Source organism: Epinephelus moara, chromosome 3 (assembly GCF_006386435.1).
Source record: "Epinephelus moara isolate mb chromosome 3, YSFRI_EMoa_1.0, whole genome shotgun sequence".
Taxonomy (NCBI): domain Eukaryota; kingdom Metazoa; phylum Chordata; class Actinopteri; order Perciformes; family Serranidae; genus Epinephelus; species Epinephelus moara.
Genome location: NC_065508.1, coordinates 11,795,557 through 11,812,011, shown reverse-complemented (window position 1 = coordinate 11,812,011; position 16,455 = coordinate 11,795,557). Strand labels below are relative to the sequence as shown.

Genomic DNA, 16,455 nt, shown 5'->3' with positions numbered 1-16,455 from the left:
CTCACCATCTTAGTTTAGTTTAGCATGCTAACATTTGTGTGGCACTAAACAAACTATTTAGCTGCCAGGGGTGTCTTAGTGGGTAAAAAGTGGAACTGTTTATCCAGGGCCCCAAAATGTGACGTATCAAGAATGAAGTGTATTTTTATTTACAAAATTAAGTACAGTAAAATTCCAGCACAGAGCTTTCATTATGAAGTGCCATCTTCTGCTATAGAGGGAGTGACTAAAGCGGAATTCATACTTCTGCGTCAAATCGACGCTGTACCTACGCCGAAGGCTCTGCAGCGATGTAGAGCCTATGCAATACACTATGCCATAGCCTGACGTGCACCTCCCCAGAAATGTAACTACGCGTCGCAGTAATGCAGACCTCCTATTTTTGTAAGCTGAAACCATTTCCCTTAGTCAAAACGAAGCTTTTATTTACTTTGATTTCACAGCAAAGAAACAATAAATTGTGAAGACAATAAACCCTAAAAAAAAATAGCATTTTAAGTCTTGTGTGTGATTTATCCTGGCTTCATATGAGCAGAGGAAATCTCGGCTCGCCGCTAGGCTAATTTATACAATGTAAAATGCCATAGGCCTGTGCTAATAACGTTAGCATGTTATATTTGTTTGGAAAAGGTGTTTCGTATAAGACAGTTGTTTTGTCAGTGAACCTTGTGAGTTGTAATAGAGCTGAATTTTGTAAAGTTTCCTTTGTTAAATGTTGCTGTTGTCCCAGGCTTTTTATTAGAAGGGGAAAAGATCACTAGCCGCTAGGCTAATTTATACAATTTAAAATGCCATAGGCCTGTGCTAATAACGTTAGCATGTTATATTTGTTTGGAAAAGGTGTTTCGTATAAGACAGTTGTTTTGTCAGTGAACCTTGTGAGTTGTAATAGAGCTGAATTTTGTAAAGTTTCCTTTGTTAAATGTTGCTGTTGTCCCTGGCTTTTTATTAGAAGGGGAAAAGATCACTAGCTGCTAGGCTAATTTATACAATGTAAAATGCCATAGGCTTGTGCTAAAAACATTAGCATGTGTGTTTGTGGGGAAGATTTATCCAGCAAAAGACAAATGCTTTGTCCGTGAATGCTGCGAGTATTAGTGAAGCTGATTTGTGAACTTGTTTTAAATTTGATAGTGTTATAGAGGTGTAACTGCAGAGTGACGCAGACACACCACCACACAAGTATAAATGCTCACAACGCCACAGAGACTAAGCTTAGGGCCCAGAATTTTGTGCTACGCCCCTGGCCATAGACATATATACATATATATGTATATACATATATATGTCTATGCCCCTGACTGCTGCTGCTGCTGCTGCTGCTGATGGGAGTTCTAATTGGTGTTAAATCAGACAGAGCTATGCCAACAAGCTAAAAGTAAAATATGCTAATCTCATGGTGGTGGCGCTGAAAGAGAAGGTAAGATTTAATCATATATATATGTGCAAAAATTCGTGGCAATTCATTAAGTAAAAGTTGAGATATCTAAGCTAAGTCTGGACAAAGCAGGGAAACTGTAGGACAACTGCCATCCTTAGAGCATTGATGCTAACGTGGCTAACAGCTAAAGGCTAGCTGCAGCGGCAGTTTGGTCCTCCCCCTGTAGGGGTGTGACCTAACGGGGAAGGAGAGCTGTGTTTCTCTGCTGCTGACGCTCTTCAGCTCCTCTGCTGCTGCTGGTTATCTCACCATCGAGACCGAGAGGCATCTCAAGACATTCACCGTAACTCTAATTAATCAGGTAGGAATAAAAGCTAAACGCATTGTGTCGTGTTATGTCGCCATTGTTAAAGACGATCTAACGGCTGTCAGACAGCGATCGGCGGAGCTGTTCAAAGTTCGCTAAACGAACCGATAAACACTGGTATTTGTAACGACAAATAGCCCTGCAAGCTATAAGAATACCACTCAGGAAGATATCAAACTTTATAACATTATAACTGTGTAATAGTTAAGGTTTAGCTTCAAAGTTATAATGTTTATCTAAATGATGTATGATCTACGCGGATGCCGTCATTACGGTTCATTGTGTTAAACTGTCAGTGTGTGGTTTCTCAGTCCTGCACCTTTAGCTCTGACCCAGTGGCTGTAATTCTGTAAAATGGAGGTTTCCTGTTACAATCCTATTATACTCAACTCAACTCAACTCAAACTTTATTTATAAAGCACATTTAAAACAACCAAGGTTGACCAAAGTGCTGAACAGGTCAATAGAAATAAACAAGCAAATACAATGAGGTACCTAATAGTACACCACAATAATAACCATAAGATACATAAAATACAATACAATAAAATAAAATACAAGAGTTATAAAATAAGATCAAAATAAGCTAAAATGTTTGGGTGTCCAGCTCAACCTGAGTTAAAAGCCTGAGAGAAGAAGTGGGTTTTAAGAAAAGACTTAAAAACCTCTAGGGTCTGGGCAGACCTAATGTGCAGGGGCAGGCTATTCCAGAGCCTAGGGGCAGCCGCCCCAAAGGCTCTGTCGCCTCTGGTCTTCAGCCTAGTCCTAGGAGTAGCCAGTAATAGCTGACTGGCTGATCTCAAGGCTTCTCCGTTTTCACATTCTCCGTTTTCTATAAACAAAGAGCAGCTGGCTGCCGTTTGGCAGCAGGGTCATTTAAACTGCATCACTGAAGGGAGGCTATTGGGTGAACTGTCAAACAGCGTCCAGTGGTTTAACTGCTTTTATTACACATTAATGTACTTTTACAGCAGTGGATTAAGTGTTTATAGCTTATACTGAAGTAAAAGTATCACTATCACTGTGTAAAAAAGACTAATACAAGTAAAAGTGCTAAATTTTACTGCATCAAGTAGAAAAGTATGCAAAATGTACTCAAACTATAAGTATTTAGGGGCTGATTGATTTCAGATTAGAGCTGCAACAATTAGTTGACGAGACAAAAAACTGATTTGATAGTAGATTGACTGTTTTGAGTCCTTTTTAAGAATCAAAAAAATCTAAAATTGTCTTATTACAGCTTCTCACATATGAATTTTCAGGTATCACAGTCATAGGAAACTGAGGTATATTTAGGTTTTAGACTGCGGGTTGGACAAAAAGCAATTTAAAAAGTCAGCTTGTACTCTAGGAAACTGTGATGGGCATTTTTTTTTTTTTTACATTTTTTGATCAATCAAACAGAGGAAATAATTGATGCATTAACTGATAATGTAATTACACAGCAAACTATAACAAGTAATGACTTATGAATTGTTGCAAAATTAAAGCATGCATCGGTGTGTAAAGTAGCAGCTCCACCCTGACCAGTTGCAAAATTGAGATGAGGCATACATAATACATCGGTAATAAGCCAAAACTAATGATTAATTCCTTTATTGATTAATGTATCAGTTATTTTCTACACTGTGTGGCTGGTAGCCAGTCACATGACATGTTTCAACAGTTGAAATGTCCATGGACTAGAAAACAGTCCAAAAAATGTGGCAACTTTGCCTGGCTAACTTTCACCAAATATTTTACTTAACCAAGTCTTGTGTCAGAGCAGCAGACTAAAACTATCTGTTGTTTTTCTTCCCCAGGATGTCCCGGGAGCAGCAGGCGGTGGCTCGTGCCAGGAAAGCCTTTGAAACAGGCAGGTCCAAATGTTTAGAGCACCGAATCCGCCAGCTTAAGAACCTGCAGCGGTTATTCATTGAGAAGCAGAGCGTGATCTCAGATGCCGTAAAGAAAGACCTCAATAAGGTGAGCAGTGAGTGGCTCTTCCTCTGCATCCAAAATACGCAATGCCTGGTGTCCAACAAGCCTCAGAGTCTGGGTTTGAGAATAAAACTAATCAGAATCAGTTTTGAGTTTGTTGGTTCAGACTTTTGTGTTTCTTAGTCTGTTTAAATAAGCTACAGGCTATTAGCTTAGAGTGTTTTCAATTCTACATACTGTACAGAGTGTGTATTACAGGTTTTTATGGTTTCATCTACAAAACACAAGGATCAGACTTTGTTATGCACAGAAGAACAATAAAATACTGGACTTACTTTTATTGCTGATCCTGGTGTTTACACAGTTCACAAACATTTATCAAGACAGGCATTCAGTGTCTAACATTAAACATAGATTAGAAAATAAGAACTGAAGAGCTAGAAAACTGATCAAATCTTTTCAGACAGTCAGAAGTATGAAGACACCCCCAAAAATAAATGACATCTCCACAAAATCTCCACAAAGGAGGGGGTTCAAGTAGTTACAGAACTTTCTTGGTTTTGCAAACAGGCTTAAAAATGCATTATGTAGTGAAAAAAGACCAAAACACATCAGCTTCGAGCAATGCCAACATGATTGTCTTCATCCCCAGAGCGAGGTGGGAACCCAGCTGTACGAGACTCTGGGTCTGGAGGGTGAAATAAACCTGGCCATCAAAAAGCTGAAGGAGTGGGCTGCCCCTCGACCCGTGGAGAAGAACCTGCTGACCATCTCAGATACCGTCTACATCCAGCCCGAGCCGCTGGGAGTGGTGCTCATTATCGGGGCATGGAACTACCCCTGGGCTGTCACCATCCAGCCGCTCATTGGAGCCATCGCCGCTGGTACTGTTGCATGCTGTTTGTGCGTGTGAGGGGTGTGGTGGGTGAAAGGGCAGCGTGCGTGTGTCTGCATGTGTGTGATGTAACAAGGTCAGCGTTCACATTCTTCTGTCTGATTTCATTTGTCACTTCCCTATTTGATGAACTTTGACAAGGGATCTATCTAATCTTAGACTCTATCGGTTGAGTTTTGAAACACTGATTTGTGTCCTTAGTCCACTCAAGCAATCTCAAAATTACGTAAAATGGCATTAGGGGTCAAAATGTAGAATTTGTAGAGGCACCTCAAAGCTCATGTAACTGTCAATCAATTAACAAACATGCAGAAACGACAGCAGCTCATTTTTTGGAGGCAGTGTGTAATTTCAGTTCTCTCTCTTTGTCTTGTGATCATAACCACTCCAGTTCCTGTTTAATCCAAAAATTGCCCAACATTCTTCGCTCATTCTTCTTATTAAATCTGTTTGTGATTAAAGGGTCAAAAGCCACAGTGTACTATGAGAGAGCCAGAGATTAGCAATAGAGTCAGAATAAAACTGTCAACTTAGTTTATTTGACACATATGCAGGTGATCATGTGAGCATGATGGTGGGTCTGCACACCTGAACGTACATGTCTCAACTTTATCAGTGATAGCTCAGAGGACAAGGTTAAATCCTGAGTTAATCACTCAGCTCCAAGATAATCAGTGACTCATGAATAATTCATTTCTGCCTCAGAAGCTTCTAACGGCCACCCCATCCTGAGTGTTTTGGCTCGGCTCTGATCACTTTGTGATGCAAACCTCAGTGTGGAGTGTTTGCTTGTGACTTTTTAGCATGACACTGCAGTATTCATTTGTCTCATTCTTTGTTTGCTTGAATCTTTTGTTTGTTACTTGTCCCCATGGCGATATGTATACATATTAGTGCTACAGGGCTGCTGCAGGTTGAATGCTCATGTCTGTTTCGTCTGGATAAAGCCTGTTTAGAATAAAAACATTGATGCCTGGAGGACTTAAATTAACTGAGTCCTGTTGGGCTGCAGCCCATGGAGTAAGTGTTTGCACTGCGTGGACTTTATCCTTTGCTCCAGCATTATCAGATTTTACTGTGACAGTAAGTGCCGAGCAGGTCACAAGTCAGATAATCAAAATAAATGATTGGGTCAAAGGCAGCCGACAACACCAGCACCACACAAAATGATTTAGATTCAACACAGTTAAATTTTAATAACCTTTAAAGGTCCAGTCTGTAGGATTCAGGGGTAGCTATTAGCAGAAACGCTACCTAATATTCATAACTATGTTGTCATTAGTTTATAATCACCTCATATAAATAAGAATTGTGTTTCCATTATCTTAAAGTTAGCTGCATAATAATAATGACAAGAAGTTTCATTTCTATGGCGCTTTTCTAAACTCGAGTTACAAGGTTCTTCACAATACAATACCTTTCAATACTACACAATGTGAGAAAAATAGAAATTTAAAAGAATATCATACACAGATAAGTTAATAAAACAAAGAAAATCAAATAAAAAAGACATAAAATTAAGTGTAAAAGTGTCAGCATTAAAAAACAAAAACCTGATATCTACATGCGGAGCAGGTCGTCTTCCACGGAGTCTGCCATGTTGTTACAGTAGTCCAAAACGTACAAACCAAACATTTGGGCTTTCAAGTTGTCTTGTCAGCCACCGCAGTTGTCCCACATGCTTAGCACATGGGAGAAGTGTCAATTCCGCAACTTACAGCTAGATGCCGCTAAGTCCTACACACAGGATCTTTAACACATAAATACAGTCACAGGTCCAGAAAATGTGTGTGTGTTGTAAAAGTGACAACCTCTGGGGCGAAGAAATGAACCCATGGCAAAAACTGCAGTTCCTTAAATGGCCACTTGAGGCTGGCTCCAAAAGCAAGTCAATCCCCATTGACACCTATGTTAAACTGCCTTTACAGCAGAAATAAACATGTACAAAAAATGATTTTGGCATCTATAGATAATTTCAACATAACTCACCGGTTTAAAATTTATTAAGGTTTAAATTTATGCATAATGAAGGGTGTGGCTGCTTTGAGTGATAGGCTGCTTGCTAGTTGTCACTTAACGTTAGCAGTCAGATCCACCCCTCGCTCCTTCCTAGCTCCACCCCCTTGTCGCTTCTGACTGTAAAAAAAACAATATAATGACGGCCAAAATGCTAAACTTGAAGAATCCATGGTGTCATATCACGTCGTCATATCAGTGGTGCATAACACATACGCTGTGAAATCTAGTCTACACCTGCCAAAAAGGCTTAATATCTGGTGTGCCATAAAGAACATGGGGATGTTTGAGTCACCTCACTGAGACGTCTGTAGTCAGTCTTGAGTCTGAATATATTTTATACGAAAAATAAAGATCTGGGTGAGAATTACAATCCTGCATACATACCCCTTAACTGAAAGAAAGTTGTAACAGGGACACCATGCTAAATATGTTGTGTAAAACTGAGTTACATATTAAACTTGGTGGACTGAGGTTGTCAGGCAGAGGGCCATGTTAGTGTCAGGCTGCAGTCTTGACCTGTATGTGCTTTTTGGTTACGTTAAGAAGGAAACTCCACTTTCACAAAGACAAGTTGTTGCAAAAGGCAAAATAAGTCAGATTAATGTTAATCTATATTTTCAGAAATATTTTACAGCCCCCCCTGCAGTAACTCTGAGGACTGTCTAGAGGTTGCAGACCCCTTGTTGATGACTCAGGTTCTAAGGTATATTGGCAACCGTCCCTTTGAGTGTACTGAGAAAGTTGTGTCAGGCCAAGCAAACCCAAGGAGGCTAAAAATAGCTTATCCAAAGAGCAACTGAGAGGACGCCACCACTTTATTTCTAGCGCCATCTGCTGTAACCCTCCAACATCAGAGCTCCAGTTACATTGTACATGTGTTGTATTTCTTAGCTTGCATTGGATCAGAAAGCATTTTCAAGCCCCAAAGAAGTACACAAACCAAGTGACGTCATGGTGGCTATCCATCATTTTATACTGTCTATGGTGCTGTGTCATCATGCACCACCTGCTGACAGCAGTGAAGGAAAAACCAAGGTATATTGGGCATTGCATTAATAAAATGCAGCTTCTCCAGTAGTGAGAAGTACATTTTGTAGAGATGACAAGGAGAAACAGGGGAGAAGGAAACTGAATATAACTTCTAATGAAGTTGACCAATTGTAGCTTTTGTTTTATAACAACAGACAACAGGACAAAGAGGCAGCCTAAAGTAGCACTGTATGGAAATCTTCTGAGGTGTAGTCACAATGTATATCCAAGGAAAAAATGCTCTTATGTCAGCTAAAGTAAAGAAGCAAGTCTAAGCAACAAATGGCAAACAGACACAGTAGCTGGTGAACATAGTGTAGCGTTAAGCACCTACACAAACAGGTGTTTCCCTCAAGAGTCGGTACAGACTAAAAACACAGTAAATATTTACTCCAGATTACTGATAATGTTGCTCTGTAACTGCTGCTTGTGTAAATGAGCAGCTGTTCGCTAAGATCGCTATATCAACTTATGAGATGATGATTTCAGTGTTGCGCTCACAACTTGTGTCTGCTGCCAAGTGGCCAAAAAACTCAAGCTATTGGTGGTTTAAATGAAACTACGGTGGTAGAAAACAAGACTATGGCGAAAAGCAGAGAAACAATTTGGAATTTTAGAGGAAAGGAGAAATAAATGAAACTTCTATCTAGTAATGTCTGTTGCTTTTGTCATTTACCTGTTCAGGTAATGCAGCTGTGATCAAGCCCTCTGAGGTCTGTGTTCACACCGCAAAGGTCATGGAGGAACTGCTGCCGATTTACATCGACAAAGTAAGAATGGGTCGCATAACAGCAATATAACAAGTTTATGAGAATTTGTGAAAGTTAAATAAGTGTAGTTATTGATCATGTAATGTAAGAATATTGTTGTTTGTTAAGCAGACCATACATTACTGACACTGAACAGACAATTGTAATAGAATATAAATGATTTAGATAAATATATATAAACCACAGGCGTGAGTTAAAGAAATATGTACTTTTTCAAACAGGAGTATTTCAGGCAAACACTGTTCACCTTTACTGTAGTATATAAACTTTACATGGGCAACCATGCATACAAAGGCTAGTAAGTGTTTGCTTGCCTCTTTGAGTGTGCAAATAACTTGTAACTTGTTTTATTTTAATCTCTATTATGTCTACAAAATATCTACAATGACAAAAAAAAGACTTATCACAAGACTTAGTTAAACCGAGTGTTACAAAGACATATAACACGCCACTTGAAAAACTACATGCTGCATTGTGATATCTGCATGTGTGTTTGTTCTTTGTGTGTCAGGAGCTTTACCCCGTAGTGACTGGAGGAGTGTCAGAGACCCAGGAGCTGCTGCGTCAAAAGTTTGATCACATCTTCTACACCGGCAACAGCATGGTGGGCAAAGTGATCATGGAGGCTGCTGCCAAACACCTGACGCCTGTCACCCTGGAGCTGGGTGGCAAGAGCCCCTGCTACATCGACAAGAACTGTGACATAAGCATAGCCTGCAGGTCAGATTAAATGTGGTTTGGCTTAAAGCTTATTTTCTTTCTAACAATTTTAGCCATCCAGTCCCTCTTACACTGTAGCTTGTAGCTGAAACCTCCCTATTATCACTTACGCTACTGTGCAGGCGTGTCACATGGGGAAAGTATACTAACTGTGGTCAGACCTGCATCGCCCCAGACTACATCCTGTGTGAGCCCAGCATCCAGGACCGGGTCATCGAAGAGGTCAAGAAGTCCATAAAGGTACTGACGACCTGAAAACACAAAAATAAATATTTAAAATATTCTTTATCAAAGGCCTCAGAATGATTAATAGCTTTAATCTGTAATGTCAGATACTCATGTTGTTGTAGAGGAAAACTAAATGAGTTTTAAAACCTAAGTGCACAGAAACAATCATTGGTTTAGGAGGTTATTTCTTCAGTTAATTAGTGTAATAATGAGATTGTTTTCATCGGCAGGAGTTCTACACAGACAACCCAAAGACCTGTCCTGACTATGGACGCGTCATCAACCAGCGCCACTTCAAGAGGGTAATGAACATGTTGGAAGACAGCACCATCGCTGTAGGAGGAGACAATGATGAGTCAGACTGCTACATAGGTAATCCTTCTGACAGCCACTAACTCTTCACGTGCAAATCGATCAGAAGGAGGCTGTTATTGAGATTTTAATTCAGGCAGTTACACAAATTGAAGTGATGGATACCTGACAATGAAAACGTGCATTTGATAAATACTTTGTCTTTGTCGTGTTTAGCCCCCACAGTTCTTCGGGATGTGAAGCCAGAGGCGAAGGTGATGCAGGAGGAGATATTTGGACCTCTGCTCCCCATCCTGTCGGTGAGCGGCCTGGATGAAGCGATCAAGTTTATTAATAAGGGAGAGAAACCTCTGGCCCTCTACGTCTTCTCGTCAGATGACAAGGTAATTTACCACAGACACTGCACACAAGCAGGGTAGTTAACAGGTGCAGACTTCTACATGTACGGTATGTTGATTCAGATTCACAAGCATAACATGAATCCTCTCTATGAAGGTGATAAAGAGAATGAAGGAGGAGACCTCCAGTGGAGGACTGCTGGCAAACGACTGTCTTGTGCACTACTCTGTCAGCTCTCTGCCTTTCGGAGGAGTGGGTGAGTACATGCAGTGACAACTCTTTGCAGAAATGATACTAAAAACAAGAATTCATTTACACTCCGTTGTGCTATGTCACTCATTGGTCAATCTTGGAACTGGTCAGCTATCGTCTGATGATGATGAAGCCTTTAGGGTCAGCAGATATCCAGGCCAAGACTTCCTCTTTCGTGTTGTTTACAGTTTGATAAGCAACTTGAGACTGTTTTAGAACATTTTGGCTAATCTCTATTTACATATATCTGCACATAAATACAGATAAGTTCAAGAAAAGCTAATAAAATGCTAAATTGTCATCGGACAAGAGCTGCTCTAGAAATTGCATTTGTGGCCAACCCGTTTCACCTCTTTTGCTCTCCACGTGGACTGTTTACTTGCAGGCAACCAAAGCCTGCTCAGAAGGTGAATACCACTTGGAAACCTGAACGTAACCTATCGCCTACAGATTCTGCATTCATACGCAGATATCTGTTCATAGGTGAACTCACCTGCTCACTCAGATGTAGCACGTGTAGGCTGTACAGAGAGCGCCCTCTAGTGTGAATTTTTGGCAAAATAGCGCAGGTGTCCCATCAGGGCACAAACATACCAGGTTTAATACAAGTTTAGAAACTAGGGCACTTTCCTATGCACATACATGCTATGATTAAAAGACTAGACAATTGGATTTACTGTTACAAAGCCTGAAAAATACAAACAATGTATACAGTGCATCACTGATTACTTTTTAGATATGATTTCGTACCTTTCGCACCTTCAGCTGGTTTTCATTCATTTCAGTTTGGTGTGAATATCTTGTAAAGACTTGAGACTTGCTGCAGATAATTAATCCATCACAATGAACATACAGTATGTTTGTTTGGTCCAGAATCAGAATTAGGTTTTCATAAACAAGGAATTTACCTTGGTGGTGTGGTTCACAATGGTCAAAATAAATAAAGTAAGATAAAAGAAAACAAGTACTGTAAGTCATAGATATAAAATAGAAATGTATAATTGAAATATGTAAACTATATATATGCTAAAATAAAGAGCTGTGCACATTTTAAAATGAAGAAGATGGGTAGTGCAACATATTGACTAAACAATGTGCACAGTACTAAGAAAACAGAAGAAAAAGAAAAAAAAATATGTGCAATGTTATTTTTTTGTCAGTTTTCAGTTGTCAGTGTGTTCATGAAAACCCAGACATCAGATAATTTCTCTGCTATCAACTGTGTTCAGCTGTGTTGTGTTGTGGCTCCTGAGTGATATTGTGCCCATTGTTATTGGCTGATTGTGTTGATTTAAAACCAGAGGCCAGTATGTCAAACCTTCGCTGTTTTCGTGTACAGGGAACAGTGGTATGGGCTGCTACCATGGCAAGTTCAGCTTTGACCAGCTCAGCCACCTGCGTGGTTGTCTCATTAAGCAGCTGAAGATGGAAGGGGTGAACAGTATGCGGTACCCACCTCACACAGCCAAGAAACTGGGCTGGGCGCGCTTCTTCATCCTGCAGAATGTAGACCTGGGCTGGATTGGGCGGATGGCGCTCTTAGCCGTCCTGGCTGTGGTGGCTGCTGTTGCGCTGCAGGTGAGTCACAGCGAAAGAGAGAACCACAGCGAAGTGCTGAACAGATAAAAACATGTTTACGGTGTGTGTCATGAGGAAGGAAAGAGGGAGAAAAAAGCGGTGATCACACTCATAGCTCAACCATCTCCAAGCACCACCTTTAAGATGTTTGTTCTTGTGTTCTTTATTTTTTAAAGTTGCAAATGACTGGGAAGATTTAAATGCTAGCTGTGAGCTACATGTCAACTCTGCTGATGTCAAGTGCTCAAGGTTTAATTTAGTAATCAGGACAAACATGGAAATTACAGCCCTCGCATGCTAATCAGTTAACGTTGATTATAAAACTAAGAAAACTGTTGTTTATCAAAGGTGAACAAGAAAGACGAGCGCCATCCGGCAGATGGTTACTGCAGAAAATTTAATTATGATCTATTTTTTGCTGGCAGTGAGTGTATTGCATCTAAACAAAAATGCATATATCCTTGAAGGTAGAATGTATTTCTTGCTTCTCAAAGGTCTGTGTCCACATAGTGCTGTTTTTTTTCCTGAACATCAGCATCTGGGCTGCCGCCTGGAGAAAAAACACTGTGCCCTTTTCTCAGAGCGCTCTGGCTTTTTTGTGTGGCCGCTCTCAGCACACCTAGTTGACAATCTGTAACCGTTTGAGAAAGTCCTCGGTGTCATTACTGTCACTCTTTACTGTGTTTCGAGAGCTGTATGATTTGTTGGTCAGAAAATATTACAACAAAGATGTTAATGTCAAAATGTTATTGTCATAGAAGCAAAAACCCCGTGTAGCACATCATTAAAATGGTGTTTGGAGTGCCTTTTTTACCAAGTGTTGGGTTGAACTGCTTTCCAGCACCCTACCATCGCTTTTCTGCCAAAGAAAAATGCTACCTGGACACACGCCCTAATACATTTACAAAACTTTTTTAAATGTTTGGGAACTTTCTGAAACTTTAAAAGTACACTTGTCATTGTTGTTAACACCGACTTGTCTTGTTCTTTTTCTCCTCTATTACTGGTGCGTTGTTACATTTTATGGCACATTTCTGCCACCAGCTGTCACTGTGCATCACTTCCTTTGAAGCTTCACCAACAGGAGCAAAAACATCACAGTTTGCCAGTGAGATAATTGTCAGTCTTTTTGCAAGCAGTGTGAACACAGAGGAAGAAAATGAAAAGTAGAGTTGTTCAGATATCAAAGTATCAGTATCAGTAATTTCTCTAATACTGCCTAAAATGCTAGATCGGCAAGGACACAAGTCTGTGCACCACCCTGATACCACCTAATTTGTTAAGAAAAAGAGAGTTTTTACAGAAGTCAGTTCTTCACCACTCTAAAACTGAAGCCTATACAGCAAGTTGTGCTGTGCAGCCACCCACAGTTACGGTTTGAGAGCAGCCAAGAAGAAATTATTTCCGGTAAAAAGTGTAACGTTAGCCATTAGCAAAATGTCAAACTAGATCATAAAAGAATTTTTTTTTTTTTTCATGTTGTACAAAGGGTTTAACCCAAGCCATGCCATACAACAATGAAAGGAATTATTTCAAATGCATACAGGGTTAAGTGGTTTGTTTGCACGATGTGACAGAATTCCATATTTAACGGATCCGATGTAACATGATGCGGCACGATAGTCTGTATTCCAGTTAGCGCATGGTGTTGGTAGCATACAGCTGTTAATTTCTTTTTTTTTGTTTTAATGCAATGGTATCAGATCGATTCTTGGTACAGAACAATACACAAGTCAAGGAATTAGAATTGGTTTAAGGAAGGAAGAAATGGTAGGATGTCTAAAAAAAGGTAATTAACTGATGAGGAAAATAATTTTCTTTTTTCAGAATTATCTCCTTTGAAGACACCCCGCTGCTTCCCAGACAACAAGTGTCTTGTTTCCACGGCCTTTAGTACCAGAGAGAAGAGAAGAGCGGTGTGAATTTCATACCATTCCATCACTGAGTTCCTGTATCAATCAGATGAGCATCTGCAGACGACGCTGTAATACAGGGAGTGTTCAGGGTGTTCAGGCCTTAATCCATTTTACATTTCATTAATGGTGTCAGAAGTTAATCACAGTGCAGTGTAGCAAGCATCTTATTTTCATGAAGGTAATTATTTATTCTCATGTATGGCTCTTACATTTGTTATATTTTAACCTGTTAGATCAGGTCTGCATACTTAAAGAATATGTACACAACATAACATACAGTATAATGCTGTGATTCTGCTATGAATGATTTTAAAAGAAGTAAGAAAATGTATAACACTACTGTATAACTCTTCACTGTGATACGAGCAAGACGTGCAGCATTTACTAACAAATGAAAAAATGAAGTTAGTTGCAATTCCTGCATAATGAACTGTTTATATTTTTATGAAACGTTATTGTTTTTATTTAGTAGGAGACAGTTCACTTTGTGTCCATTCCATTTCAATGATAGATCAGCCATTAACTCCACATTCAGCCTGAAGGCACTTGATGATTTCTGTCCTGCGTAGGTTTGTCATTTTTGTCAATGTGAAAGCAGAGACGAAGACAACATGTCCAGTCTGTCTCTGAGACTTCAGTGTTTGGTCACAGACCTCTCAGTCTTCCTTTAGTTCACTACAGCCTGTAAGAATCAAACAGGATCATGTGAATCATGTGTTTTTATGTCATTTTACTAAAAACACCAAATGCCTGTAACAAATTTAAGCAACATATCAAATTGTTTGGTGATTTTTAAACAACAGTAGTTGCTTAATGTTTTGTTTTTTATCACACCATTTAAATTTGAAGGGATTTGTAATTAATAGTTGAATAAATATACATGTATTTCTATATTGGATTAATATTCAAATAAATATATTTCTACATGTATCACTTTGTGACTTAACTTTAATTTTATATTTTAATATGTGGTTATAATTATGTGTAACAACATAATGTATATACAAACAATTCCAGTGAGCTAACATGATCAATACTAGCCTGCTTATCAGAAGAAGTAGGCAGCAGACATTCTGACTTAAAGTAGTAGGAAAAACAAAGATGAGGAGCTTGTAGTCTTCAGCCCCAACTGATGCTGAGTCAAGTGACATTATCTGAGGCTCCCTCTGGAGCTCACATCTGTCAGAAAGATCCAAACCATGATTTTTCCCTCACCTCAACCAAGAAGTCCCTTTCTGGCAAAAAGCACTCCAGGCCAGAGGTAGTTCACCTGCAGCTCTGGAGCTGCATGTGGCCCTTTAGCCCCTCTCCAGTGGCTTTGACAAAAATTATATTGAAATTAATAATGGTTATTTTTAACATTTTAATTTTTGTTTATCATTGTTGTAGGCCTAAATGATTCTTACATTCTCCACCTGTAAAAATGTGTGACCCATACATTGAATAAAACATTTCAAAGGTCCAGTGTGCAGGATTTAGGGGGATATACTGGCAGAAATTGAATATAATATTCATAACTATGCTGGATATGTTGCACCACAAATGACTCTCCATCTTTTGGACAGAGCCTTGGGAAAATATCAGTCACAGGCAACAGAAAACCCCCAGGTCAATAGAAGCTATCTAGCTGTAGCTACATTTACCTGCGATTATTCTGACATTCACACAAAGACACACATCTGAATGTTGGGGAGATTCGCAATTACCAGTTTTATTGGGTGTAACGGAAAAATAATATACTGTAATGAATTACTGTTGACTTGGCAGGGGGTAATAAGTAAAGTAGTAGTATTACTTTTGAAAAGAGTAACAAGTATGAGTAATATATTCCATTTTTAGAGTAACAAGCCCAGCACTGCTTGTTACAATGCAGCGTTCTGATGGAGATGCTTCCCACAGATGCTCAATCTTGGGATCTGGGTAATTTGGAGGCCAGGTGGACATCTTAAGTTCTTTGTAACATTCCTTGGGCCACTCCTGAACAGTTTTTGTGGTGTGGCATGGTGCATTGTCCTGCTGGGGGGGGGGGGGNACTGTAATGAATTACTGTTGACTTGGCAGGGGGTAATACCATCAGGGAGTGTCGTTGCCATGAAGTGGGGGGTACTTCATCTGCACCAGTGTTTGGGTGGGTGGAGCGTATCAGGCATCCACATGAGTGCAGTATCAAAAGTTTCACAACAGAACATTGCATTGTAATAAGATGATCCGTTTTATTCACTTCACCCTCCAGTGGTTTTAATGTTCTGGCTGATGAGCATATATTTACACAAGGGGCAGGTCCTCTTTCACAGAGTCCGCCATGTTGTTTGTACAGTAGCCCAGTATGCTTGGCATACAGAAGACATTTCAGTTGGCTGCAATGTTGCAACCTCACCACTAGATGCCCCCAAATCCTACACCCAAGACCTTACACATTTTACACAACTAAAAAGTGCATCATATGTTTATGGCCTGGTGCCTTTTCCTCTGAAGTGTTTTTATTTACCTGATGAAGGAGGCAAATCTAAATTTAACACACAGAAAACTACATAAAAATAACAGCACATTATTTGATTTTGCCACCAGGTGTCTGTCTTTCCTCGTTCACACACCTGACAACTTTCTCAGAGTGGCTTTTTCTCTCTCTTTGTTTCACACGCGCGCACACACACACACACACACACACACACACACACACACACACACACACCTTTTGTCATACTCATGACCGTCTCCCTCCCACCCTC

General features: G+C 39.8%; 1 protein-coding gene across 1 annotated transcript; it reads left to right on the top strand.

Moving 5' to 3' along the window:
• Nucleotides 1-1,604: 1,604 nt before the first annotated feature.
• Nucleotides 1,605-14,656, top strand: aldh3a2b (aldehyde dehydrogenase 3 family, member A2b). The gene is made up of 11 exons (XM_050040201.1): nt 1,605-1,742; nt 3,551-3,713; nt 4,321-4,552; nt 8,296-8,381; nt 8,893-9,101; nt 9,224-9,341; nt 9,560-9,701; nt 9,858-10,024; nt 10,137-10,236; nt 11,572-11,810; nt 13,638-14,656. Exons 2-11 carry the CDS (start codon nt 3,552-3,554, stop codon nt 13,650-13,652), a joined length of 1,470 nt encoding a protein of 489 aa, XP_049896158.1. The 5' UTR covers nt 1,605-1,742; nt 3,551; the 3' UTR covers nt 13,653-14,656.
• The last annotated feature ends 1,799 nt before the right edge of the window (nt 14,657-16,455 follow it).

Bases quoted from the DNA above. Each gene is read 5' to 3' on its own strand.
- aldh3a2b (XM_050040201.1), top strand. From the start codon at position 3,552: ATGTCCCGGGAGCAGCAGGCGGTGGCTCGTGCCAGGAAAGCCTTTGAA. The intron at 9,342-9,559 runs GTACTGACGACC...TTTCATCGGCAG, and splicing joins AGGTCAAGAAGTCCATAAAG to GAGTTCTACACAGACAACCC. The intron at 10,237-11,571 runs GTGAGTACATGC...TTTCGTGTACAG, and splicing joins TCTGCCTTTCGGAGGAGTGG to GGAACAGTGGTATGGGCTGC.